Source organism: Bos taurus, chromosome 8 (assembly GCF_002263795.3).
Source record: "Bos taurus isolate L1 Dominette 01449 registration number 42190680 breed Hereford chromosome 8, ARS-UCD2.0, whole genome shotgun sequence".
NCBI lineage: Eukaryota > Metazoa > Chordata > Mammalia > Artiodactyla > Bovidae > Bos > Bos taurus.
In genome coordinates, this window is record NC_037335.1 from 84,111,650 (window position 1) to 84,138,020 (window position 26,371).

At 38.4% G+C, this 26,371-nt stretch overlaps 2 protein-coding genes across 4 annotated transcripts in view; one reads left to right on the forward strand and one right to left on the reverse strand.

Moving 5' to 3' along the window:
* CENPP (centromere protein P) overlaps positions 1 to 26,371 on the forward strand; it is a 235,597-nt gene that overhangs the window by 160,076 nt on the left and 49,150 nt on the right.
* The window catches only part of ECM2 (extracellular matrix protein 2), a 41,029-nt gene that overhangs the window by 4,414 nt on the left and 10,244 nt on the right, over positions 1 to 26,371 (reverse strand). The window contains exons 2-9 of one of the 2 annotated variants that reach the window (XM_024995834.2): positions 25,291 to 25,603; positions 22,590 to 22,778; positions 19,412 to 19,996; positions 17,059 to 17,174; positions 14,914 to 15,049; positions 9,379 to 9,536; positions 7,065 to 7,204; positions 3,197 to 3,523 (exon numbers count right to left, since the gene is read on the reverse strand). In XM_024995834.2, the coding sequence (XP_024851602.1) occupies positions 3,197 to 3,523; positions 7,065 to 7,204; positions 9,379 to 9,536; positions 14,914 to 15,049; positions 17,059 to 17,174; positions 19,412 to 19,996; positions 22,590 to 22,778; positions 25,291 to 25,579 (1,940 nt within the window). In that variant the 5' untranslated portion in view covers positions 25,580 to 25,603. 2 annotated transcript variants of the gene reach the window in all.

Here is a 26,371-nt window from a genome sequence, read left to right on the forward strand (position 1 = left end):
ACTGGATGCCATGATCTTCGTTTTCTGAATGTTGAGCTTGAAGCCAACTTTTGCGCTCTCCACTTTCACTTTCATCAAGAGGCTTTTTAGTTTCCTCTTCACTTTCTGCCATAAGGGTGGTGTGATCTGCATATCTGAGGTTATTGATATTTCTCCCGGCAATCTTGATTCCAGCTTGTGTTTCTTCCAACCCAGCGTTTCTCATGATGTACTCTGCATATAAGTTAAATAAGCAGGGTGACAATATACAGCCTTGACGAACTCCTTTTCCTATTTGGAACCAGTCTGTTGTTCCATGTCCAGTTCTAACTGTTGCTTCCTGACCTGCATACAAATTTCTCAAGAGGCAGATCAGGTGGTCTGATATTCTCATCTCTTTCAGAATTTCAGTTTCAAAAATAACACTGTAATCATCAACAGGAAATTAATTTAAAAATTTGATCAAAGGAGAAGGATGGAATACAGTATAAGGGACAGGCATAGAAAAATATTATGTAGGAAGTAGCAATTCCTAAAAAACTTTTGAACTGTAGTGTTGGAGAAGACTCTTGAGAGTCCCTTGGACTGCAAGGAGATCAAACTAGTCAGTCTTAAAGGAAATGAAACCAGTCAGACTTAAAGGAAGTCTTAAAGGAAATATTCATTGGAACGACTGATGCTGAAGCTGAAGCTCCAGTACTTTGGCCACCTGATGAGAAGAACTGACTCATTAGAAAAGACCCTGATGCTGGGAAAGATTGAAGGCAGGAGGAGAAGGGGACGACAGAGGGTGAGATGGTTGGATGGCATCACTGACTTGATGGGCATCAGTTTAAGCAAGCTCCAGGAGTTGGTCATGAACAGGGAAGCCTGGTGTGCTGCAATCCATGGGGTCACAAAGAGTTGGACACGACCGAGTGACTGAATTCTAAGCAAACTAAAGACCTATCTGAATATTAAATTGTTGACATACTGTTACAGAGAAAACTACTGTGCTTAAGCTATACATCCTCCTTGGAACATATTCAAAGGACAAATAGAACTACCAAAAACATAATAAACTTAATTAAATACTTTTGCCGTTAGTTGTAATAATGGTATACATTTATTACCTTACAAAATAGGTTTATATTGTTGGCAATGTAGAATTTCAATTTAAGATAAGTCTACATCAGAAGGATTTCTCTATAATGGTAAATGTTTTTTTCTTTTGCTTTTTTTGTTCAGTTGGAAGATAATTGCTTTACAATATTGTATTGGCCTCCACCATATATATCAGCCTATAATGGTAAATTTGATTTGGGAATATCACTATGAACTGTTTTTGTTCTTGTGTGTGTGTGTGTGTTTAACAAAAATGCATATTTCTGGCAGTCCACTGAAAGGCCTTGAGACTAAAAATACATTTGAAAGAAAGATGCCTGGTGCCCAGACTGGGGCCTCTGAACACTATTCCCCAGTGAAAGGAGCTAGGGCTCTTTGGAAGAAGGCTGGCATTGGCCTATAGTGGGGAATGTAAAAGTGAGCCATCCAAGATCTCTGGAGGCCTGTCCAAGGACTCAGGAGCCAGCTCGAAGGGCTCCATCAGCTGAAGATGAGACAGTTATCGCAACTGATGGAAACATTCTTAATATATAAAGCCATAAGTTCATATTGAGTCTCCAGAGAAAGAGAGAAGGCCAGAAACAAAGTAATAAAGCAAAAATATTTAGGCACCAACTTCTTTTTTTTTTCTTGAGACAGCCACTATTAAAATTTTTAAATCTTTTATAGTCTTTTTCGTCTGTGGTTAATGCATATGCATAATTTTTTACAATTTTATAAAGATTGGCATAACATTGTATTAGTTTCAAGTATACAACATAATGATTAGATGTGTGTGTGTGTGTGTGTGTGTGTGTGTGTGTGTATGGTTGAAATGATGACCACCATAAGTTAATTTGCATCACCTCACATAGTTACAAATTTGTAACCAACTTCTTACCATGATGGGCAATTTAAAGGAAAGAACAGAGCATTTATCTTACCTTTCAGAGTAAGGAACTTGCCCTTGCTGTTAAGAAAATATTATTTACAGAGGAATGTGCTTAGTCGCTCAGTCATGTCTGACTCTTTGCAACCCCATGCATTGTAGCCCATCAAGCTCCTTTGTCCATGGGATTCTCCCAGCAAGAATACTGGAGTGGGTTGCCATTCCCTTCTCCAGGTTACAGAGGAATTCCATTTAACAAATGTGGAAAGAATGACAAAAATAGAAATTCACCATTTTGTTACCCCTAAGGAAATAACAGATGCAAGCAAGAGTCATCATGAGTAAAAAAAAAACCATTGGTTCAGTGGTGGAGGAGAATGGTTATGATGGAGATATCTTACCATTGCCACCTATATCCTACCAGAAGTGGGATAATTTATGCCTCCTGATGAAATACAATAAGAACCATATGGCACAACCTAGAAATTATCTTCCCCCCAAAAATTATACTCTGAATATTTTAAAGCCCTCCCCATCCCCACCACTTCCCTATAAACTTGACTCTTTGTTTTACTCTTTTAGAAGTTTGTGTTTGGAATTTTAGAGATAGGTAAAAGAATAAGAGTATAATCTTCAAAGACCAGACCACAGAGCTCAAGGATCTGTTACCCTCATTGGCTGCACTAAGAATGTGTCCTAGGTTAATCTTGAGACATTCATACTTTTTAGGCAGGGGGGATGACTCAGTCAGCAAACAGAACACTCACAGAAAAATGTGTCCTCAGAAGTGAAGAAACTGAGTTTTAATAAATGTTTTCAGAATTTTGTTTTCAGAAAAATCTAGATAGAAGCAAGCAATTTTAATGTTAGCATACACTTAGGTTTTGTGCTCTACAGATCAGTGTGTTTGAAATCACATATGGAGGTAGGAACAGCACCATAACATGCGGCCTTGAAGTCTCACTTGAAAGTGTCTCTAAGATTCTAGATATTATGTAATCATACTCTATTTTTTTTAAAATTTACATGAAAGTTTGCAAACATAGAAAAGTAGGGAAAAAACTATAATGAATCCTTATGTACTTACTATCATCCAATTTCAACAATCATTAACATTTGCCAGTGTTGTTTGATGCAACCTCTTGTCACTTTTTCTTTAAATTCCAGACATTATGTCATGATCATTTAATCAGATTTTTTCACCCATAACAATTTAAATGGATATTTGAGAAAGTCAAAATTTACCGTATCTTGTTGTTGTTCAGTCTCAGGAAATGCAGTGCTTTCATTTCTTGTACCCCAGGTGGTATAGATTTTAATTCATTATGATCCAGAAACAGCTCTCGCAGAGAATGGTAAGCTCCATAGAAGGAGACTCGGTCTATGCCATCATCCACAAGCTTATTAAATGACAGGTACAAGTATTCCAGGCCTGGTTCCATGTGACCAAACACATAGCCAGGGATGCGTTCGATCTGGTTCCCGATGAGTACGAGGTGCACCAGCGACTTGGGTAGATAGGAGGGGACATGGTAGAGCTTGTTGTAGGAGAGGTCTATCGATTCTAGATTTCTAGAAGAGAGTAAACAGTGTGGGTGCATCAGGGCAGTGACTGATAGCTCAGAGTTTTGACAAGCCAGTCAGGATGCTTGTCTGCTTTCATGCCAGTGTTTAGTAATGATTCCCAGTGCAAGTGTGGCTATATGACGGCTAGCTGCAAGGTTAGTGCTCTTACCTGGGTAACAGCTACTTGAGTTCCTGTCTTATGGAGAAGCACCAGAGTTGAGAGAGAAGAAACTGATGTCCTAGAGGTAATGCTGAGACCCAAAGAGGGCCCACAAATATCTCTGAGGCATAACTTACATTGGAAATAAAGTCCAAAGTTCTAGCTGACATCAAAACCCTATCCCTACAATCATCTTTGGTTCCAGCAAGGAAGTAGCAGTAAGAGGTCTGTGCATTCTTCTCCCACATTTGATCTGATAACTTGGGATCTGGAACTTGGGGTTAGAATGAGGGATCTAGAAAAAGTTGATAACCAATCAGAAGATCTGGGAAATGTGGTGAACTCCCTGGCTTTTTTCAGGAGCCTCACCTGCAGCTTCTGCCCACTGCATGAAGATTTTTCACTTGCTGAAGACTCGGTTGCCCTGCCACTGCCACATCCTGCTATACCTAAAGGGCCCTCAAGGTCTCTTTTCATGTCTGTCCTGCTTCTGAAACATGCCTATCCCCACGATGCTACTCAAATCCCTCATTCCCTCATGACATGACTTCAGATCTGCTCTGATGGCACCTGCTGCTGGGGCCTGACCCTGCTTCCCTGGGTAGCTAATCATCTCCCTCCTGACAGGCAAGGCCTCGACACTTTGCACTTCCCTGAGAGCTACAGCCTGGGACCATTGATTCCTCTCAAAGAAAGTGGGCTCTGTTTTTTCCTTCCTCTATCAGGTCATGCATTCTTCAGTCTCTTTTGTAAGACTTGAAATAGAGAAATAGTATCAAGGAATGAAGACAGTGTGGTATAGAATCTAGTGGTGAGGGAGGAGAAAAAGGGAGAAGGGCAGCTTGCTTCCTTACTGTATTGTTGTTATTGTTGTCTCTAAGTCATCTCTGACTCTTTGTGACTCCATGGACAGCAGCACACCAGGCTTCCCTGTCCTTCACAATCTCCCAGAGTTGGCTCAAACTCATGTGCATTGAGTCAATGTTGCCATCCAGTCATCTTATTCTCTGTTGTCCCCTTCTCCTCTTTCCTTCAGTCTTTCCTAGCATCGGGGTCTTTTCCAATGAGTGGGCTCTTCACATCAGGTGGCCAAAGTATTAGAGCTTCAGCTTTAGCATCAGTCCTTCCAATGAATGTTCAGGGTTGATTTTCTTTAGGACTGACTGGTTTGATCTCCCTGCTGTACAAGGGACTCTCAAAAGTCTTCTCTAGTACCATAATTTAAAGCATAAGTTCTTTGGAGCTCAGCCTTCTTTATGGTCCAACTCTCACATCCATACATGACTACTGGAAAAACCATAGCTTTGACTATACAAATGTTTGTTGACAAAGTACTGTCTCGGCTTTTTAGTATGCTGTCTAGGTTTGTCATAACTTTCCTTCCAAAAAGTGTCTTTTAATTTTCTGGCTTCAGTCACAGTCTGCAGTAATTTTGGAGCCCAAGAAAATAAAATCTGTCATTGTTTCCACTTTTTACCCTTCTATTTGCCATGAACTGATGGGACTAGTTGCCATGATCTTAGTTTTTCAATTAGAGTTTTAAGCCAGCTTTTTCACTCTGCTCTTTCACCTTTATCAAGAGGCTCTTTAGTTCCTCTTCACTTTCTGACACTAGAGTTATATCATCTGCATATCTGAGGTTGTTATTTCTCCCAGCAATCTTGATTCCAGCTTGTGATTCATTCAGCCTGGCTTTTCACATGATGCACTCTGCATATAAGTTAAATAAGCAGGATGACAGTATACAGCATTGACGTACTCTTTCCCTATTTGGAACCAGTCCATTGTTCCATGTCTAGTTCTAACTGTTGCTCCTTGAGCTGCATCCAGGTTTCTCAGGAGGCAGGTAAGGTGGTCTGGTATTCCCATCTCTTTAAGAATTTTTGTTTGTTGTGATCCACATAGCCAAAGGCTTTAGTGTAGTCAATGAAGCAGAAGTAGATGGGGTTTTTGGAATTCCCTTGATTTTTCTATGATACAGCAGATATTGGCAATTTGATCTCTGGTTACTCTTCCTTTTCTAAATTAGTTTGTACATCTGGAAGTTCTCAGTTCACATACTGTTGAAGCCTAGCTTGTAGGATTTTGAGCATTACCTTGCTAGCATGTGAAATGAGCAAATTGTATGATAGTTTGAACGTTCTTTGGTATTGAAATGAAAACTGACCTTTTCCAGTCCTGTGGCCACTGCTGAGTTTTCCAAATTTGCTGGCGTATTGAGTGCAGCACTTTAACAGCATTCTCTTTTAGGATTTGAAATAGCTCCACTGGGATTCCATCACATCCACTAGCTTTGTTTATAATAATGCTTCCTAAGGCCCACTTGATATCACACTCCACGATATCTAGCTCCAGGTGAGTCACCACACCATCATGGTTATTTGAATCATTTAGACCTTTCTTGTACAGTTCTATATATTCTTGACATCTCTTCTAATCTCTTCTGCTTCTGTTAGGTCCTTGCCATTTCTGTCATTTATTGTGCCCATCTTTGCTTCAAATGTTCCCTTGGTATCTCCAGTTTTCTTGAAGAGATCTCTAGTCTTTCCCATTCTGTTGTTTTCCTCTATTTTTTGCTTTCCCATTCTGTTGTTTTTCTCTATTTTTTTGCATTGTTCACTTCAGAAGGCTTTCCTATCTCTCCTTTCTATTCTCTGGGACTCTGGATTCAATTGGGTATATCTGTCCTTTTCTCCTTTGCCTTTTGCTTCTCTTCTCAGCCATTTGTAAGTCCTTTTCAGACAAGTACTTTGCCTTCTTGCATTTCTTTTTGGGGGAATGGTTTTGGTCAACATCTCCTGTGCAGTGTTACAAACCTCTGTCCATAGTTCCTCAAGTACTCTATCAGATCTAGTCTCTTGAATCTATTTGTCACCTCCACTTATAATCATAAAGGATTTAATTTAGGTCATACCCAAATGGCCTAGTGGTTTTCCCTACTTTCTTCAATGTAAGCCTGAATTTTGAAATAAGGAACTGATGATCTGAGCCATAGTCAGCTCCAGGTCTTGTTTTTGCTGACTATATAGAGCTTCTCCATCTTCAGCTACAAAGACTATAATCCTCTCTGCAGGTAGAGGATTATCAAACTTAAAGTTCATGACTGCCTGTGAGGTCAACAGACCAGCACAGTGATCAGACCTTGGGTCATGCTGCTTGGGCTTGGCACTTGTACATTGTAGGTTATCCACAGCAGCAGTGACCATAGCTATCCTAACATCAGTTATATCATGAACAATTTGAACTCTGAAAATAACCAAGTTTTTGGTAGGGGGAGGTTCACTAAGAATGCTGTCATCTTCCTCACTCATTCATTTTCATACCCTGTTTAGTAATGGCAAAGGAAAAGAATTCATCTATGAACATCAAATTGTAGCATGTACTTACTCTTGATTTATCCAGGCTAAAGGAGCAATTCTATTTTCTTCAATTTTATTATAACGTAATCCAATGACATTGATCTTTCTGGTATGATTAAAAGAAATTTCAGTTATTTCTTCAATTTGGTTATTTTCTAGGTATAATTCCTATAATTAAAAGAAAAGACTTATTTTTCTTCATATTACTTGATATGATAAATATATTCAATTTCACAGAATTAAAATATATTCAGTTTCACAGAATTAAAATCATGTTATAAACTGTTGTCATTAGTGTTAGTTAATGAAAGAGTCTTGCAGCTCTTCCAAATGAGTTAATTTTTTACATTGTTAGATTTTCTAGCTAGCAAAATAAAGTGTACTGTCTGTCATGGTTATGGAATTAAATGAATTTAATTATTTTTAACCATAAAATGATATGATATAGCATATCATGATAATTGTATAAAGCTTTCTAATTTATAAAACTTATTCACATAAATTATTTCATTTGGGCTTCAAAGACCTAGAAACTAAAAAATAGGTAGAAATTATCCGCATCTAGTAGTGAAAAAACTCAGGCCTGGAGAGATGGCAAGGTGTTTGCAAAGTTACACGGCTGATACATGAGGGAATGCTTGCTGGCCCCAGCTTAGAGTCATCCTGTTTCCTGCCAGTCCATGCTGTCTGTAATTTTTTTAGGCTCACATTTTTAAGGTTTGTTTGTATTATAATTTCTTTAATTAAAAGTTCATTAAGAGCCTTCATTTAACATCAGGGTGAAGTTAGAACTATTAGTAAGTTGTCAGTAGCTAGCTGCCTTCAAGTTAAATTCATTTGACTTTACAAGGAATTTGTCACTCAGAAATCTTGTTGGAATTCACAAGTATGATTTGTGTATATATATTTGGAGTAATTCCTATTGTCGTAATTTCCCCCTCTTTGTCATTTAATTTTGATATTGTTGGAACTGTGTAAAGTAAATTTTAGTGTTCTGCTTCATACCTATTTAGGGGTGAACTCTTATTAGTGGCTCCTAAACTTGATTGTAGGTTAGAATCACTCGTCAGCTTTTTAAAGTATAAATTCCAACTTAAATTAACAGAGCACACTCATTTATACGTTGAAACTGCACGTGTGAAGTGGTGCGTTGAAAGGGTTCAGAGTGTATGTACATGCATGGACAACAGCTCCGAAGAAGCTAGTAAGAGGGTCTTTAGAAAGAGAAACCAGAGATGGGAGTGTCAGACATGGAATGGAGACACACTGCTCTTTTGTACTATTCAAGTGTTGTGTGTGTGTGTGTTTTACTGTGTGCATGCATTATCTATTTAAAATTTTATTTAAAAAAAAAAAAAAACAATAAATTGTTGACCCCATTCTCCAAAGAACCTGATTTAGCATGTCTGGTATAGGCCCCAAAATCTGTATTTGTTTAGAATCCAAGTAATTCTGAGGTAAAGCTAGGTTATGAGTGCAACCTCAATTTTTACAGTTTTGGTAAATTCTAAATGCCTGTCTTAATCTACAAATAGGAGGAAGAGGAAGCATGGTGGCTGTGTAGCAGCAGTATCAGATTGAGATTGATGGCCCTCTTTTGGCTCACTGGGTTCACAGCCATATGAAGCTTCATCCTGCTGGCTGATTGTTTATGGGACAGAAATAGAGCTCAGAGGAAGTAACCTAAGGGTCACCTGGATCTGCTAAACCTCAGTTCTTAATGCGGAATGTCAGGGTGTACACTCAGCAGGGAAGGCCCCACCAGAGTACCCCCATAGTAAAGTGTGTCCTGTGTTGTAGCAAGGGAGACCACACACTTGGGCCGCAGGAAGTCTATCCAGAGGGGACGGACACCGGACAGTGCTAGTCAAAACTAGTAAGCTGTGAGAAGTGAGTGAGGGGTGGACTGCTCAGCAGCCTTCTCTGCAAATCTTGTCCATCCTTACAGGGTCACTGCTAGCCTAGGTGGGCCTCTGAGTGGAACAGACTGAGATGAACATCACATTTCCAGTTTGAGATAGTTTAAACTACTTTGCAAATCAAGGTGCTTTTTCCAAGTTGTACTTTCTGTTTGAACTTTGAGTTCATCTTCCCTATTCTCTCCCCAAGAGCTGTCAGTAAGACCAATTTTCACTTTACCAAGATTCTCTACTAGTAGTAATAATTCTGATTCATAATTTTGTATTGTTTGAAAACAGTACTCAAATTATAATAAATTTTATTTATAGCACCAGAATGACTCAGTTTAATATGCATCACGATAATCTTTTAAAATATATTGTTTGTTTTGTCATTGTGTGCTATATTTAAAGTATAAAACATTATAAAGAAAATATTGGTACCTCAATAGAAGCAGGAAGACCCTGTGGTATAATTCTAAATTTATTTCTTCCCAGACGCAGGTAGGATAGGCTCTTCAAAGGTTTGAAAGCTAAGGAATTGACATTGGTTTCACTGAGATTGTTTCCTTCCAATTCTAAAGTGACCAATTGATTTAAGTCTATAAAAAAAAATTATTGTGATATTATGATTTAAAAACATGCAATTTCTATAGGCTTTCAAAATTTCATGTGAGATGTTCACTTTATTTGGACGACTAATGTTATAGCTTCTTTCTTTGAATCCCCCCATAGAGCCTTTTCCCAAGTACTCTTCACATTTGCACAACAAATGTTCAGTTCAGCCAGGACTCAGTGCTGACTGCATGGTTCAGGAGAGACACGCCTGTAGAGAAATCACTGTTGTGTTGTATGATGAAAGTTTGTAACCCTCATACCAAAGCCAAAAAACACCACAGAAAGAAAGAAAATTATAGGCAAATATCACTGAAAAACATATATGCAAAATAACTAACAAAATACTGGGAAACCAAATTTAATAATACATTAAAAGGATCATAAACTGTAATCAAGTGGGACTTGTTTCAGAGATGCTAGAATGGCTTAATATCCACAAATAAATCAGTGTGATACACCACATTAACAAATTGACAAATAAAAGTCATATGATCACCTCAATAGAGGCAAAAAAAGCTTTTGACAAAATTCAATATCCATTTATGTAAAGACTCAACAAAGTGGGTATAGAGGGAACATCCCTCAACATATATGACAAACCTACAGCCAATATCATACTCAAAAGTGAAAAGCTCGAAGCATATCCTCTAAAATCAGGAATAAGACAAGGATGCCCAATCTTACTGCTTTTATTCAACATAATGCTGGAAGTCCCAGCCATAGCAATCAGACAAGGCAAAGAAAGGAATCCAAGTTGGGAAGGAAGAAGTAAAATTGTCACTGTAGACAACATGATACTATATGTATAGAAAATTGTAAAGACTGCCTCCAAAAAGCTATTACAACTAGTACATGAATTCAGTAAAGTTTCAGGATACAAAATTAATACACAGAAATCTGTTGAGCTTCTATACACTGGCAATAAACTATCAGAAAGAGAAATATTAAGAAGACAGCCCCATTTCCAATTGCCTCAAAAAGAATAAAAACTTAGGAATAAATGTAAACAAGGAGGTAAAAGACCTGTACTCAGAAAACTATGAGACACTGATGAAAAAATAATTGAAGGCAACACAGACAAACAGAAAGATATTCCATGTGCATAAACTAGAAGAGTTAATACTGTTAAAATTACTATACTGCCTAAAAAGACAGTCTACAGATTCAGTGCAATCCCTATCAAAATACCAATGGCATTTTTCACAAAACTAGAACACGTAAGTGTAATATTTGTATGGAAGTGCAGAAGATCTCAAATAGCGAAAACAATCGAAAAAGAAGAACAAAGCTGGATAGATCACACTCCCTGTTTTCAGGCTACAGTAATTGAAACAGTGTGGTACTACCACAAAAACAGACCTGGAGACCAATGGAACAGAATAGAGAGCCCAGAAATAAACCCACACATTTATGGTCAATTAATCTTTGAGAAAGGGAGTTAAGAATGTACAGTATGGAAAGGAGCGTTTGTATAATGAACAGAAGTCAGAAGAAGGAGGTGGGGGAGCAGGACACCACCCAGAGGTGGCAATGAAGTATTTGCAAAGACAGATAGCTATGAAATGGTGGCATAACCAGGGAGGTACAGAGAGTGTAATGCAATGGGTGGTTCCTTTTTTCAGGACACAAAAGGAGCACTCTTGCCTGGTAAACCCTGAGTCTTTGAACAAGGGAATTACAGCAGTAAATTCCCATTGCAGTGTTCACTTCCTGGCAGAGTGAAGCCAGATGGACATTTTGAAAGAATGACTAAAAATTCCACACATTCAGATTGAGCTACCAAGAAAGGCCTTTATACAAACAAGTTTCTTTCTAAATTGTTTCTTCAGGTCTCTGGAGTGGTATGACCAAATCAATTGGAAACTTAGAGGAGAATGGACAGCTTAGCAGTGATGATACCCAGAGGCATCTGAGTCAGACACTCAGGGTGTAACTTTGGAGTTTGTTCAGTGGCCAAAATTTTCAGAATAGCGGATGTTTTCATATTCAATTTGAGTCATGGATATTGCGCTGATACGGTCTGTGCAACTTAGATCCTACTCTTAGGCATGCAGAGAAGTAAGACATAGTCTAAAGTGAAAACAAAAGACACTGCCATCACAAGTACCTCATAGGTTCTAGAACATGACAAGGAGAAGATGGCAGTGTAGACCTGAGGGGTACGGAAGTGTGAGTGGAGCTAGACTCTCAAGATAGAAAGACATAGGTAGGAAATGGGAGGGTGAGGCAGCCAGGTGAACACATGGAGGTATGAGCCCACATGGTTGTGCTCAGGAGTAGGAAAGAGATCAGCCCTAGAGTGGCCCATCTGTAAGAGAGGATGAAGGTTGTGGAGAAGACAGAGGTAGGCTGGGCAGGGCCTTCATGCACCAGAAAATAAGGTGTGACTTTCCTTCTGGGCAGCGAGAAGCCTCTGGCCAGGGAACAGCATGACAAAATACTAATCTGCTGGTATTTAATATCAACTGAAGGGCAGAAAGGAAGTGTGGAGGCCAATTATTAAATTATGATACATGATTCTATTTCTTTATATAACCAATTCCACAACTAAAGGTACTGAGAATCCAAGCATATTTATCTAGAACATAGCTGAGGTTTGGGAATGGAGAACTTTTTTCAGAGAAAAACAGGTGATAGAAGTAGACTAGTGGTTATTACATGAGCTCACAAGAGAGAGAAACACAATAATGCAAATTCATGATCTTATGCATTAATGTACAGTCATTCTGAGTGGATAGCCACACGCCATCATTGCTAGAAATGACACCATGATCATGGATTTTGGTTTGTTGTCATCATTAATGAAGACAGGAACATTTTTTAGTATGTCCTGTTTTCTTCTGCTCCCCCCCTTCTAGCTTCACCTTCCCTTTTGATGTTGTTGTTTAGTTATTAAGTCATGTCCAACTCTCTTGCGACTCCACAGACTGTAGCCCACCAGGCTCCTCTGTCCATAGGATTTCCCAAGCAAGAATACTAGAGTAGATTCCCATTTCCTTCTCAAGGGGATATTCCCGACCCAAGGATCAAACCCATGTCCCCTACATTGGCAGGCAGATTGTTTACCACTGAGCTGCCAAGGAAGCCCCACCTTCTCTTTTAAGACCTTCCTTTTCTCTAGAGTGGGTATGCAGGTCTCCCAGTAGATCCTGGATAGCCTCCTAGCACCTTGGCATAGCGTGTATAGCTCTCTGTTGTGTGGTTCCTTCTCATCTTTTCACATCATCTTTTGTTCTTCACTCCTTATCATAGCCTGCATCTAAGATTTATGAAACTGAAATGTTTTTCCCATAGCATCTAGATTGTTTTTTACACTTTTGCATGTATTACTTTCCATGAAGTGCCGTCTTTCCCACTTCCCTGGAACTATACATTAATATATAAAACCTGGAAAGGTCATGAGGGAGGTAACCGAAGTGCTGCAGGCCACTGATAGTCAGCCCAGGGGCTTCCACCCAGAAAAGCAGTGTCACAGCGCTGGCAGTGGCCTTTGTTTTGGGCTTGCCTTGCTCACTGCCAGCCAGCCTGACCATCCACAACAGTGGGACTCACAGGAGCTGAGGAGCTGCAGTGGCTGCAGCAGGTGAAAGAGAACTCAGTACCAAAGGTGCCAACACTGGAGCAGAGCTAAGAAGCCAGTACCGAAGGACCAGCACTGGAGTGGGGCTAAGAACACAGGCTAAACAGAAGAGGAGCCTTCAGGACACAAAGCCTACAGAGGCTTCGCTGGGCAAGATGACAGTGCAGAGCCTCCTCACTGGTCACCTGCAAGGAGCTGAGGCATATGAGGTACTCAGACTGTGGAGATGGGCAGGGGAGGCTAGGTCACCCTGGACCACAGTTAGCCCTCTGGGAATATGGAAACTTTTTCATGAGGGAGAGGTGCATGTGAGTGGAGAAGCAGTTATAGGAATGCGAGAGAATACTTCCCAAACAAGGACTTAAAGCATGCCATTTTGATAGCTCTGCTAGAAATACCATCTCACATGTAGTTCACATGTAGCCCATTAGTACATTTGTCCTAAATTGTGTTCCTTTGGTCTGTTTCACCTCGCAGCTAGAAGTTGAACTTTCTAATGTCTTTTCCATATGACAAAAGCCCTTCAAATTTTGTTAATGTTTTTCACGTGTACCCTGAAATCCATCTGGAAATAGAGTATTTCCATAACTCTGTCATCCTCAGATTTGGCAATTTTCATTATTGTTTTTTTCCTATCACCAGAAGTGTTTTGTCCTTATGAATTTTTTTGAGGAGTAAATTCCCCATTTTAAAGGAATAAAGGTTGGGTAATCAACACTAACATCATAAGTATAGTTCAGATCAAATAAACAAAAGTTAAGCACTATAACTCTATACCTCAAGAGCTACACTAGACTGGTAGGAAGATAAAAAGAAAAATTAGACAGTCTTTGTCTTAAAGAAGCATATAATCTAATCAACAACATTAGCTAGAATTCTTGAAAAGGCAAATGTAATACTACCTTATTTATCTTGAGTTCATAATATGACAACCTCAGTTATCCAGCTCAGTCCAGAAATAGTCTTAAGAAGAGTGAATATCAGTTGTATCAAATGAACAAAATGTGGGGCACCTTCACTTCAGCCCATCCATGGGAAAGCCAGGCTGACCTGGCAACCACATACCCATGCACATCATTTGTCTTGCCTTGTGGGGCACATGCACCTCGATAACACACAAGTGCCAGGAGTGACAGAGCAACTCTCGGGGGAACAAGACTATTAAAGCCAAAGTGACTGCCGTATATAGTGCATGTGCTAAAGTTTATGTTTGCTTTGATTTTAGAATAGCCCCTCAAAACCTCACATCCCCATTTACTTATATTTTATATATGATTCTCATGTGCCAAACCATGACATGTTAAAATAGCAAAATGTTTGGATGTGATGGAATTGTGGATGGGGTATATTGAGCATCTAAGGGTGATAAAGGAGACCATTTAAACAAGCCATGGTATTATCACCATTAACACCATCATGTTATCACCAATACCAAAAACAGTACAAATATAGGATAAGAACACATGGCTATTTGGGGAATGTTAGTGTAACTCTTAGGACATTATGGACTTGTTGTTCAGTTATTGTATTATAAATGATGAAAACCTGAAATCATTGAAAGTTTATTTATAGAATACTTTTTAAAGACAACAGGCAGTTTAAAATACATTTTTTAAAGTTTCACCAATCAATAGTTAAAATAAGTTTTATCAACTTAAATGGTAACATGAACTAAAAACTTTTTATTAGCTATTCACTTAGCAATATTGCAAATAAAATTTCCATACAACTATAGAAGAAAGATTATAAGGACACATGTCATAAAGTCAAATGTTAAGTACCTGATAAACTTTCTTCATCAATAACCTGCAGCTTGTTCTCATTGATTTTGAGTTCTTCTAATGTAGATGGTAGTTCTGAAGGAATCGTTACCAAATTGTTTCCATCCATATTTAAGCGCATTAAATTCTTTAGAAACTTCAAAAAAGGCAAATCTCAAAATTACTTATTTATCTTGTCACAGAAATGCAGTCATATATATTATTTAATAGTCAGTTTGCAGTAGTTACTAAAGTTTCACAAACTTTCAGTTTATTCAGGCTTAGGCATGAATCCCCAATTCTCCCTGCCAGGTAGATGTTGATCCTGTTAATAGCATTTATTCCCTGGTATTTTCAGCAAACCACATTTGGTGATTTTGTATCATACTCATCCATATTTTTACTGTGACTTATATTTTAAGTCATATTTTACTGTGACAGGAGAAAGTTCCTATCACCACTGGACCAGCCATATTTTCCTAGATCTTATGTTTTTGCCTTCTCAGCAGTAGAGTCAAAATTTATTAAATCATGCAGTAATCTGAATCTGTCATCGATACTAACAATATAGCAGTTTGAATCCTTTCAATGTGTTTGTAAACCTCAGTTTTCTATCTGTACTAAGCAGAAACAGTCATGAAATAGCACTAACTATTGTGGAAATTCATCAAAATTAAATGCCACAAATATCACAAACTATTTCTATATGGTACCCAAACTGTTTTGACAGTCTGGAGAGTGTATATCCGCATTTGTAGTTACATGTTTGTTGGCCAGACTAGCCCCCACTACCAAAGTTGCAGAGTGATTTACTTCAAAGATGCTGAAAGTCAATTTCAGCAGTTTGGAAATGAGATAGAGAATCCCAAAAACAAACAAACAAAAAAAACAAGTTATTTCCTACAATGTCCTCTTTTTTGATCAAATAGAGAAAATGTACAAGTCCCAACTGTTGTTCTATCAGAAGGACAACTAGCATGAAGCAGGACTCCAGGTCTTTCACTTGAATGTGGACACCAAGTGTCTGGAACTCTCTCATCTGCAGCCCAGAATGTAAATAAGAACCAGGAACTAAGCTTGTAAGAGGCCAGTGACTTATCCAAAGAGTGGAAGAAAACCATCCAAGGGGATAAAGTTTGACTTCCTGGCATATAACATATTTTACTTGGGCTTCTTTAACCACACACAATTTTGAGTAATTGTTTGCACACACAAATTCCTCCTTTCTTCTGCCTTTGTTTTTCGGAAAGTCCTTGTTACTCTCTTTTCTCCCTTTTAGAAAAAAAATTTAGTTAAATCTGATTCTTTCCAAAGTTTACTCTATGCTTTTCTCTTTCCCTCTCTGCCCAACCTATCCCCAAGCTAATTTTCTTCTGAGCCTCTTTGTTCTTGCAGAACCCTACCTGCTGAAGTATTCTTTACCAGATTTTGCAGACTGCACAAAATAAGGAAGTTTTGTCTTGCTGGCCTGAAAATGTTAACAGTTTCTAAATAAGCTCTCCTTTTTCCCCAGAAATACCTCACATACTAAGAGACCATATTTCAACATGTTTTCAGGTACTTGGGAAGAAACTCTTCCATAAATTCTAAACATTAGTTTTGTCATTGATGCAACTGTGGGTGCGTTAAGGACAAAGCATAGAAAAAACAGAAATTTGTAAAACAACCAAGTATATTCAAGATATAACTTGGATACAGTTTAGGGATATCAGAGAAGAAAATTTCTTTGACAAAAACTCCTTTAAAACATTTTACTGGGACTTCTTTGATGGTGCAGTGAATAAGAATCCACTTGCCAATACAGGGGATATAGGTTCAATCCTGGTCCAGGGAGATCCCACATGCTGCATGGCAACTAAGCCCATGCACCACAACTACTGAGCCTGTGTTCTAGAGCCTTGAACCACAGCTGCTGAGCCCATGTGCTGCAGCTGCTGAAGTTCGCATGCCTACAGCCTGAGCTCTGCAACAAGAGAAGCCAGCACACCACAACAGAGTAACCCCTGCTCACTGCAACTAGAGAAAAGCCTACATGCAGCAACAAAGACCCAGTGCAACAACAAAAAAGAACATGCTTTTCTTTCCTTCTCCATCTCCACCCATTATCAGTACAGTTAATGAGAAAGCCATCCAAGTGGACTTTTAGAAATCATAGTACATATTTACCTTGAATGCTTTTGGACCTATGCCTGAAGAGGTGATATTATTTTTGCTCAGATCAAGCCTTTCCAAATTCGGTAATCCATTAAATGCTTCATCCGGAATGGAGGTGATGGAATTGTCTAGGACACACAGCAATTATGTTTTAGGCCTATGTGCCTGTAAATACATATATACATGTACATGCATAGATAGCAAAAGAGAGCTTTATCTAGAGGAAAACACAGTCCTTAGAGCAAGGACAATGTTATATAATAAATGAGTATTTAGAAAAAAATAAAAGACTGAGACTAGACTATTACATGCGGTCAAAATTTTCACTCTGAGGACCCGTCTTGCTGTAGTACATCATGTTTAGATGAAGCTGCTTAAAACAGCCAGAATGTGGGTTGCCAGACAATTCTGTTAGCAATATGCATTTTACAACAAAGATGTGTTGTGGAAGGTACTATAGAAACTGAATTTTATAGTTCTTCATATTTTCCTATTGACACTTCTTAGACTCTGGACCAGAAATATTTTTTAATGAAATCTTGGGCAAGTAACTTACCTTCTCCAAGCATCAGTTTGCTCTAAATAAGAAGTTTGAGGAGATTATTTCTCAGATTGCTACCAGATCTAATGTTAAAATTCTATGACTTCAATCTATAAAAGTTCCTGCATGCTTTAATTTATGGGGTTTTGTTTGACATTTAGTTAAATATAGTAGTCAGTGATTTTATACCCAGAGAATGAGCTTAACAGAAATGGTGGTGGTTTAGTCGCTAAGTCGTGTCCAACTCTTGTGACCCCATGGACTGTAACCTGCCAGGCTCCTCTGTCCATGGGATTCTGCAGGCAACAACATTAGAGTGGGTTGCCATTTTCCTTCTCCAGGGTACCTTCCCAACCCAGGAATTGAACCCACGTCTCCTGTGGCTCTTGCATTGCAGGTCAGTTCTTTACCACTGAGCCAATAGGGAAGCCCAAGAAATGTTGAGTACTATAAAAACCATGTGGTAGCTTTCTTATAAAACCAGGATAGTGTAACTGAGCACACATCATCTTTCGTAAGATTTTCTACCTTCACAGATTAATAGTTTGTCTAATGGCAGAGCACACCTAGCAGTTAGGCTACAGAAGGAGGGGGTGTTGCTAAAAAAGGAAGCTCTCAGCATAAGAGTAATTCCTTAGGAGATCATATAAGCCTAGCATCAGGAAGGCCATAATACCTGAAGTGTCCTATTGTAAACTGGCTGTCCTGACTAAGGAGTCAGGCTGTGTCAGTTGAGTATTTATATGATCATTTATTATTTCTATGGTAGTTTATTTCTGTTACTTCTCCCAAGACACGTCTGAAACCCCACTCAGATTCTCTCAGCCCTCCATCTTAAGAGCCATGCCCAGCGTGGCCTTATCGCCAAGACTCGTTCACTGTCCCAGTCTCCACACCAGCCAGCCTCACACACATATCTGTCCTGCCGGTCCTCTACTCAGAGCTCTTCTTGACCCTTTAAGAACATGAGCAAACAGTCTGGATCACGTCATGCCTACCAAGTAGCTAAAATCAGGGGGAAAGCAACAGGGACGCTGTGATATTGCTGGAAGGAGTCTCACAGCCATTTTAAGGAAGTCTGGCCATTTCTTATAAAGGTAAACCTGCTTTTACTGTATCATTCAGCAATCCACTCCTGGGTATATGCCCTAGGAAAAAGAAAACTTAAGTCCACACAAGCATCCATATATGGATCTTTATAGCAACTGTTGCATAATTGCCCCAAACTGGAAATAATCCAGATGTCCTTCACCTGGTACGTGTGGTCCATCCAAACAATGGAATGCCACTCAAAAGTGAGGAGGAGCAAGTTGTTGATAAACACAAGAACCTGAATAGCTCTCAGAAGTTTTATGGTAAGTGAAAGAATTCCAACTGAAAAGGCTCCACACTGTATGCATTTCTGTGGCATCCTAGAAAAGCTACTCTAGAGACAGAAAACATCAGGGCTGGTGAAAGAAGGGACATGAGAGAATTTGGTGAGGTGATGAAAATGTTATACCTTGAATATGTGACTGTATGACTATGCATTTGCCAAAACTTAAAGAATAACACGCTAACAATTTTTTTACTGAATATAACTTACACCTCATAAAGCTGATTTTAGGAAAAAAGTCAATGGGACATCATGATTTGATTTGGAGGAATTTGCATTATACCTGATGGTGCTTTTCTGTAGTAAACACCTATCTCTTCTGCAAAGTTTTTATGTTTGAAGATTGTGAAATTAATCTGTTGGGGTCCATTTATATTATGAAATTATAATATCACATTCATAGGGCAATGAGAGGTAACCACAGAATCAAACAGACATCCACATCTTACCTATGAGCTCCAGACTTGTAATCTCTGGTGCTGTTAGCGGTGGTATTTGTGTGAGGTCAGCGCTGATACAGGAGATGGTTTTGTAGGACAGAGAGCACATGCTTGGCAGAGACGGTATGCCTCTGGGGGTAGCTGGGATTGGGAGTCGAGGGGGCATCCTGAACGTGTCTCCTCTGATGGTTTCATCCTCATCGTCATCGTCTTCCTCCTCATCGTCATCGTCTTCCTCCTCCTCATCATCGTCTTCCTCATTCTCCCTTGCTGGGTTTCTGTGTTGATGGGCCTGCCTCCCCTCCTCTTCAGGCCTCTGCGCTTTCCCTTCTCTGCTCTGTCCCTCATTGATAGGTCTCCCCCAGTCTCCAGGTCTAAAAGTCTTTTTCTTTTGCTCCCTATTTTCATCTTGTTTGACTTCTTCTTCATCCTCCTCAAGTTGAAGTTCCTCTTTTCTCAGTGCTCGATTCATTTCCTCCCAAGGAGGTGACTGTTGCTTATGAGGTAAATTGGTAGGTTCTCTTTGTTCTGAAGAATCACCAGAAAATTCAGTTCTGTCATTTAATGCTGTACCACTGAGTAGCAAATAGGAGGCTACTGACCACGAAATAAGACAGCAAGGGCAAGTTGTGGTATTAATGAAAGGAAAAATCATAGTGAAAATTAGGTTAGTAAATATTATTCCCTCCAGGAATATGAGTGCAATTTAAACATGAAATGCATTTGTAGTTTTTGCTTGAATAATTTTAGTAGAAATAAATGAATGTTATTTGTGTTTTGTAAGATGTTATAGGCAATTCTTGTTTGCTTTATGAGCCTTATTTTACTAAGGTATGATGCTATCTGATGACTAAAGAGGGAATAATATTACCATATGTTACAAAATGGTAAGCAGTCCTATTGTGAGATTATAAAATAATCAGATGTGATGCCTTTATAATAGATACTGTTCAGTTAATTGGGGTTATTGATAATGTAAGAATTTGTACACTGTCAGACATAAAAACATGAAGCAGGTGTATATTTTACTTGTTTATGATAATGAAATCGGCTTTTATTATATTTGTCTGATTTTCTTTCAGCTCCATGTGCCTAAAAGTATCCTCTGAAATTCAGAATTATAGAAAATCATCTTCTCTTTTCCTCCCAGACTCTGTACTTAAATCATGTTTACTGCTTGAGATCTATGGAAGATGTTCTGTACTTAAATGATACTTTCTTAACCTAGACATATGCATAGAGTATTTTTTATTATTTCATGATGATAACATAATATATTATAGTAGAAAGTTTATCTCCATTTGTATTTAATTGTTATTATCTTTTGCAGAGATCAGGGAAGACTTGACACAGACCAGACCCTCTGAATGAAGAGTTTTTAAGGGAAAAATAAGCTCAGTACATAGATTTTCTTTCATCAAAATATAAAAATTTACTTAATCATTTCCATGATCTTATTTAATACCATACGTAAATCACCCCAAAAAAGAACTCAAAATGTAATTATTTGAAATAATTACTTGAAATTTCAATTCAGTATATATTATAAAGTCTGTGAGTTATTTTTTTCACATCTCTTGACAAACATGCAAAAGGAGAATAGGAAAAAATTAGCAAAAGGAAACTAAAGCTATCATATTGAAACATTTAAAATCTTTCCTGTGTATCCAAGTTTATTTTTCCAAAATAACCACAGTATTTTTCAAGAACAGTAGTTCAAGTTTTGAAAAATATCTGAGCATTTCTGGATCTTGCCTTTATAAACCTTGTGTTTCATCTCCCAAGGTGTCAGTTTCATTAAACACTTTTATTTTCTAACACTTTTTTAAAAGTTATATTATCTGAGTAAAACAATTGGTGCTTAGTCACTCCATTGCATCCGACTCTTTGCAACCCTTTGGACTGTAGCACACCAGGCTCCTCTGTCCATGGGATTTTCCAGGCAAGAATACTAGAGTGGGTTGCCATTTCCTCCTCTAGGGAATCTTCCCAACCCAGGGATCAAACCTGCGTCTCCAGTGTCTCCCACATTGCAGGCGGATTCTTTACCCAATGAGCCATCAGAGATTCTCAAAGCAGTTGGTACTCTACACCAAATACAGTTCCTAAATGTCCTGAAGTTCTTCTTGGAAGGAGACTTCCGTGGATAGCTACCCTGTGATCACCCTGTGTGTGTGGAAACAGTCTACCTTAATCATAGGCAATAGAAAACATCCCTATTCCCTATCCCTTCCCATCAAATTATCTAACACACATTTATTTCATAAGCTACTGACTAGGCTTTTCTTGAAGGAATCCTGAGCCTCCTTCTTGAGAGTCCTCTGCCCCATCAGTCTCATAGGATAAGGGATAGTGAGCAGCCAACAAAACCTCATAGCATATAATCTTTCTCTGCACAGCAGTACCACAAAAGAAAGCCACTGCTCTTGGGCCATGGCCTTTATTTCCCAAGGATTACCTGAGCAGTAATAACTGCACATAGACTGAGAGAATAGGGCTTTATTCTCTCTAGATGCAAGCCCCTCCCCACTTTCTTCACCCTGAGTTCTTTATTTGGGTTGATAACTGTAGGTACATTGAGTTGAATTGAGACAACGCATATAAGGAACTAAACAGAGCTCTTCATACCTACTAAGAATGTGGGAGCTGTTTACTGTGTAAATTCTGTCACTCCATCTGTAAGGCTGAGAGTCAAATGTGGAATGTGATCTGGGCCGAGTTCAAATTGAGCTAAAACTCTAAAACCACTGTCTTTTATTTCTCTCCTCTGATATAATCTCCCAAGTAATTTCCTTGTTTGTCATCACTGTGCCAATATTTAAGTACCCTGCTGACTAGTTTATCATAATTTAAATTTTAAGATAAGGACTTCTGTGGTGGTCCAGTGGCTCAGACTGCACTCCCAGTGCAAGGGGCCCAGGTTTGATCCCTGGTCAGGGAATTAGATCCCACACACTGCCACTAAGAGTTTGCATGCCATGACTAAAAAAGATCCCTCATTGCAGGAGCAAAGACTAAAGAACCCACCTGCTGCAACTAAGACCTGGCACAGCCAAATAAGCAAGTATTTTTTTAAAAAAGAAATATCCTTTAAAAAAATAAAATTTAAGGTAGTGATGAAATAAAAGCAAATGAAAGTTAAAGACTAAATCACGTGTGATATTTTGTTTGGGCTAAATATTTGTACCAGTATCAGAGCAGACAGGGCAGCATTCTCCTTCAGGTATAATTGTTTGGGGGCACATCTGAGGGTGGCACTTGGTCTCATCACAAAGCACTTTTCCATTCAAGCAGAGGCAGGTAGTACAGGGCTCCGGAGACCACACAGCTTTGTTATACATGATCATCCCATTTGCCAAACAGTGTCCTTTCTTTCCTAGAAGAGAACAGTAACATTTAAATTCCTTCTCTGATCACTAGCACCTTTGAATGGAAGTGAGCCCAGTGTGAAGCCCAGAGTGATAGAGCCACACAAGAATAACATTATATGTTCATTCATACATAGGGTTAAAGTATCTTACATATGTAACCCCTTGAAGTGCTTTTCACGTGTACTGTCAAGCCCTCTTACTTCTCTGAGTGGACCTCCTCATGGTAACTTGACTCTAAATTGTGCTTTTCATCCTGCATCTGTCAGGATGGCTGAGCTATTATAATGGCGACAAATAATCCTCAAATCTCAGTTATTTCTTGTTCATGCTGGATATCCAATGTAGATATTGTTTGTCGAGACAAACGATAGGCTTCGTCTCCAAGCAGGCTACCCTGCTGGCCACAGCAGTGGGAATATGAGGTTGCAAATAACACACAAGCTCTAAATGTATCTAATTACATTGAACCAAGGCAAATTATATGGCTACATCTAACTTCAGAAGAGAAAAAGCAGTATAGTTCCATAACATGCCAGAGAGCAGAGAACCAGAACAGCACTAATGATGAGCCAGCCCACACTGTACCCTTCTCAGTGTGCAGATGGAGAGGTGAAATTAGGCTATGTGCTTGTGGTGCTTCTGGCATTGAAGTCTCAATAATACATTGCAGCTATCTCTGGTTTTAGAATTGTTGTGTTGTTGAAATACAGTTCTAATACCCTTTTAAAGTGCACAGTACAGTGGGTTTTAGTATCTTATTCTCTCTTCATACATGGATAAGTGTGCAACTAAGCAGGCCATTAGACAGCCAATTTGAATATTAGAGGTGATGTTTTCCTTCTAATCCTAATGTTAGTCCTGATAACTCTTCTCCATTTGATGAGCCACTGTCCCCTCAAGTGAGAGCTCACATTTGTCTCCTTCTCTCCTTCACCACTGTGTTAGCCCTATTCATCTCTAGGTTTATATGCAAGGGAACAGGAATTCAGATAGAAACTTGTACACAAATATTCATAGCTGTCCTATTCACAGTAGCCAAAAGGTGGAAACAGCACAGTTATATCCATCAGTGGATGAAAGGATAAACAAAACGTGGTGTTTCTCTGCAGTGAAATATTATTCAGCCATAAAAAAGAATGAAGTACATACTACATGAATGAACCTTGAAAACATTAGGCTGAGTGAAAGCAGTCAGACACAAAAGGCTACGTATTATAGGCTTCCTTTCATATTAAATATACAGAATAGACAAATTCATAGAGACAGAAAGATTAGTGATTGCCAGGGACTTGGTGGGGAGGGGTGGGAAAAGAAAATGGGGAGTAAGTGCTTAATATGTATGCAGTTCTCTTTTAGGGTGAAGAAAATGTTCAGGAACTAGGTAGTGGTGATGGTTGTACAATATTGTGAATATACTAAATGTCACTGAATTGTACACTGTATAATGGTTAAATGATAAGTTTTATGTTATGTGTGTTTTATCACAATTTTTTAAAAGTCTGTTTTCCAGACCACTGGAAAACATTTTAGGACAATTTAGAAATGTTTAGTATACATTGTTTGTACTTTATACACATCACCCTATATTGTATATTTTTAAAACAGATTTGAGATCACATTATGGATACTGCTTTTCAGTCCTTTTATTTTCTGTTATTATAGCTTAGATATCTTTCCACATAATTAGAGAAATTGACTTCATCATTCTTTAAGAGTTATGGGTACACTATAATTATCATTTTAGATTCCCTGCCTTGAGACTCTTTCTTCTCTCCAATCATGTTGTAAATATGACCTAAATTGTCTATTTTCATCATAATTGTATGTTATTTCTGTTAGCTTCATGGAAATAACATCATTTAAAAGTATTTGGTTCTCTTGAGACAAATATGAAGTATTGGTCACAGAACATTATGTGGTGATATTTTCTTTTGTCTTCTGAGAGTTTTATGTAATGATAACATACGTAAAATATAATTACTTTTTCCTTCCAAACCTGGAAAAATGCGGACCATTACATATTAGTGTTTAAAATGCCTAGTTGAAATCTTTGGAAGAATTTCCAATCTTTTCAAACTTTAAAAATTCAGGAAAAAAATTCTGTAATTTGATCTATATAAAATAAATTCAGTGGCTTAACTTCATATTTGTTTGAAAATATTTAATAGCCATGAGTTCATAGACTCATTTGAATCATTTATTTCTATATCCTAGATAACCTATCATGATAAATGACATGTATATTACTATAGTAGGATTACAACTATTTAAAATACATGGCATAGTAAACAGACTGGAAATAATAAACCAAATAGTATGTATGGTTTTATAAATATAGTTGTGGAATAAGTAATGTTTTTCTTTTTTCCAATAATTTTATAAGTATATTCTATAAATGATTTTTAATTACTTCAAAATTTATCTTTATAGATTAAATTAAAAGATAATAACTTGACTTTTTAAAAATTTTCTTCATGGAGCTTCTCTCTCTCTTCCTCTCTCCTACTATTTGCTTACCTGGTAACACATTATAGCTTGATTCTACTCCAGGAACACTTAAAAAAGATTCAAAATTTTCCTCAATACTGTAATCCAAGTTAATTATGGGAAGTTTTGCTGCAGGTGTAACTGTCTTCATCTGCTGAATTCCAGGCTGTCTAACAGATCTGTGGGTGGACAAGGAACTTTTTCTCAGTCTTCTATGATACATCTTCCTTCTTTGCCTCCTAGAAGTTTCTTCATTTTGTCCAAAGTCAGTTTGAAAAATGAGAAGCAGAAGAAAACAATACAAGCTTGAAAACTTCATGCTTTCTTTTTCACCATTTGATTCCTAGGATGAAAATGAAATGGAATTTTGGAGTTAGTGACTAAATTTTTTACCTCTGAAAATTGGCTTATAATTGCCTATATCCCTCAGCAGCAAGTCTCTGAGAAATAAAACATAGATATATGGGCTCAATGCTATACTATTATTGCCAAGTCAGAATTTAGAATTTTTCTGTCAGAATCAAAGGTTTTTGTTTTGGTTTGGCTGCACTGGATCCTTGTTGCTGCATGCAGGCTTTCTCTAGTTGCAGGTGAGCGGGGGCTACTGCTCATTACAGTGCACAGGCTTATCATTGCATTGGCTTCTCTTGTGGCGAAGCACAGGCTCTAGGTGCTCAGGCTTCAGTAGTTCCAGCACACGGGCTCAGTAGTTGTGGCGTGCAGGCTCTAGGGAAGGCTCTGGGGAGGCTGTGGCTCGTGGGCTCTAGAGCACCAGCCCAGTAGTTGTGGGATGCTGGGTTAGTTGCTCCTCAGCATGTGGAATCTTCCTGGTCCAGGGATCTAACCCATGTCCCCTGTATTGGCAGGCAAATTCTTACCCACTGTACCACTATGGAAGTCCAAAGAAATTTTAGTATTTTATCTTTATCTTTATAGACCAGGCATGAGCAAACTTCTGTCTATAAAGAACCAGATAGTAAATATTTTAGGTTTTACAGGCCGTGCATTCTTTGTCATAACTACTCCACTCAACTCTTGTAATATGGAAGTAGACAATATGTACGCAAGTGGGTATGGCTGTGTTCCTGTAGAACTCTATTTCCAAAAACAG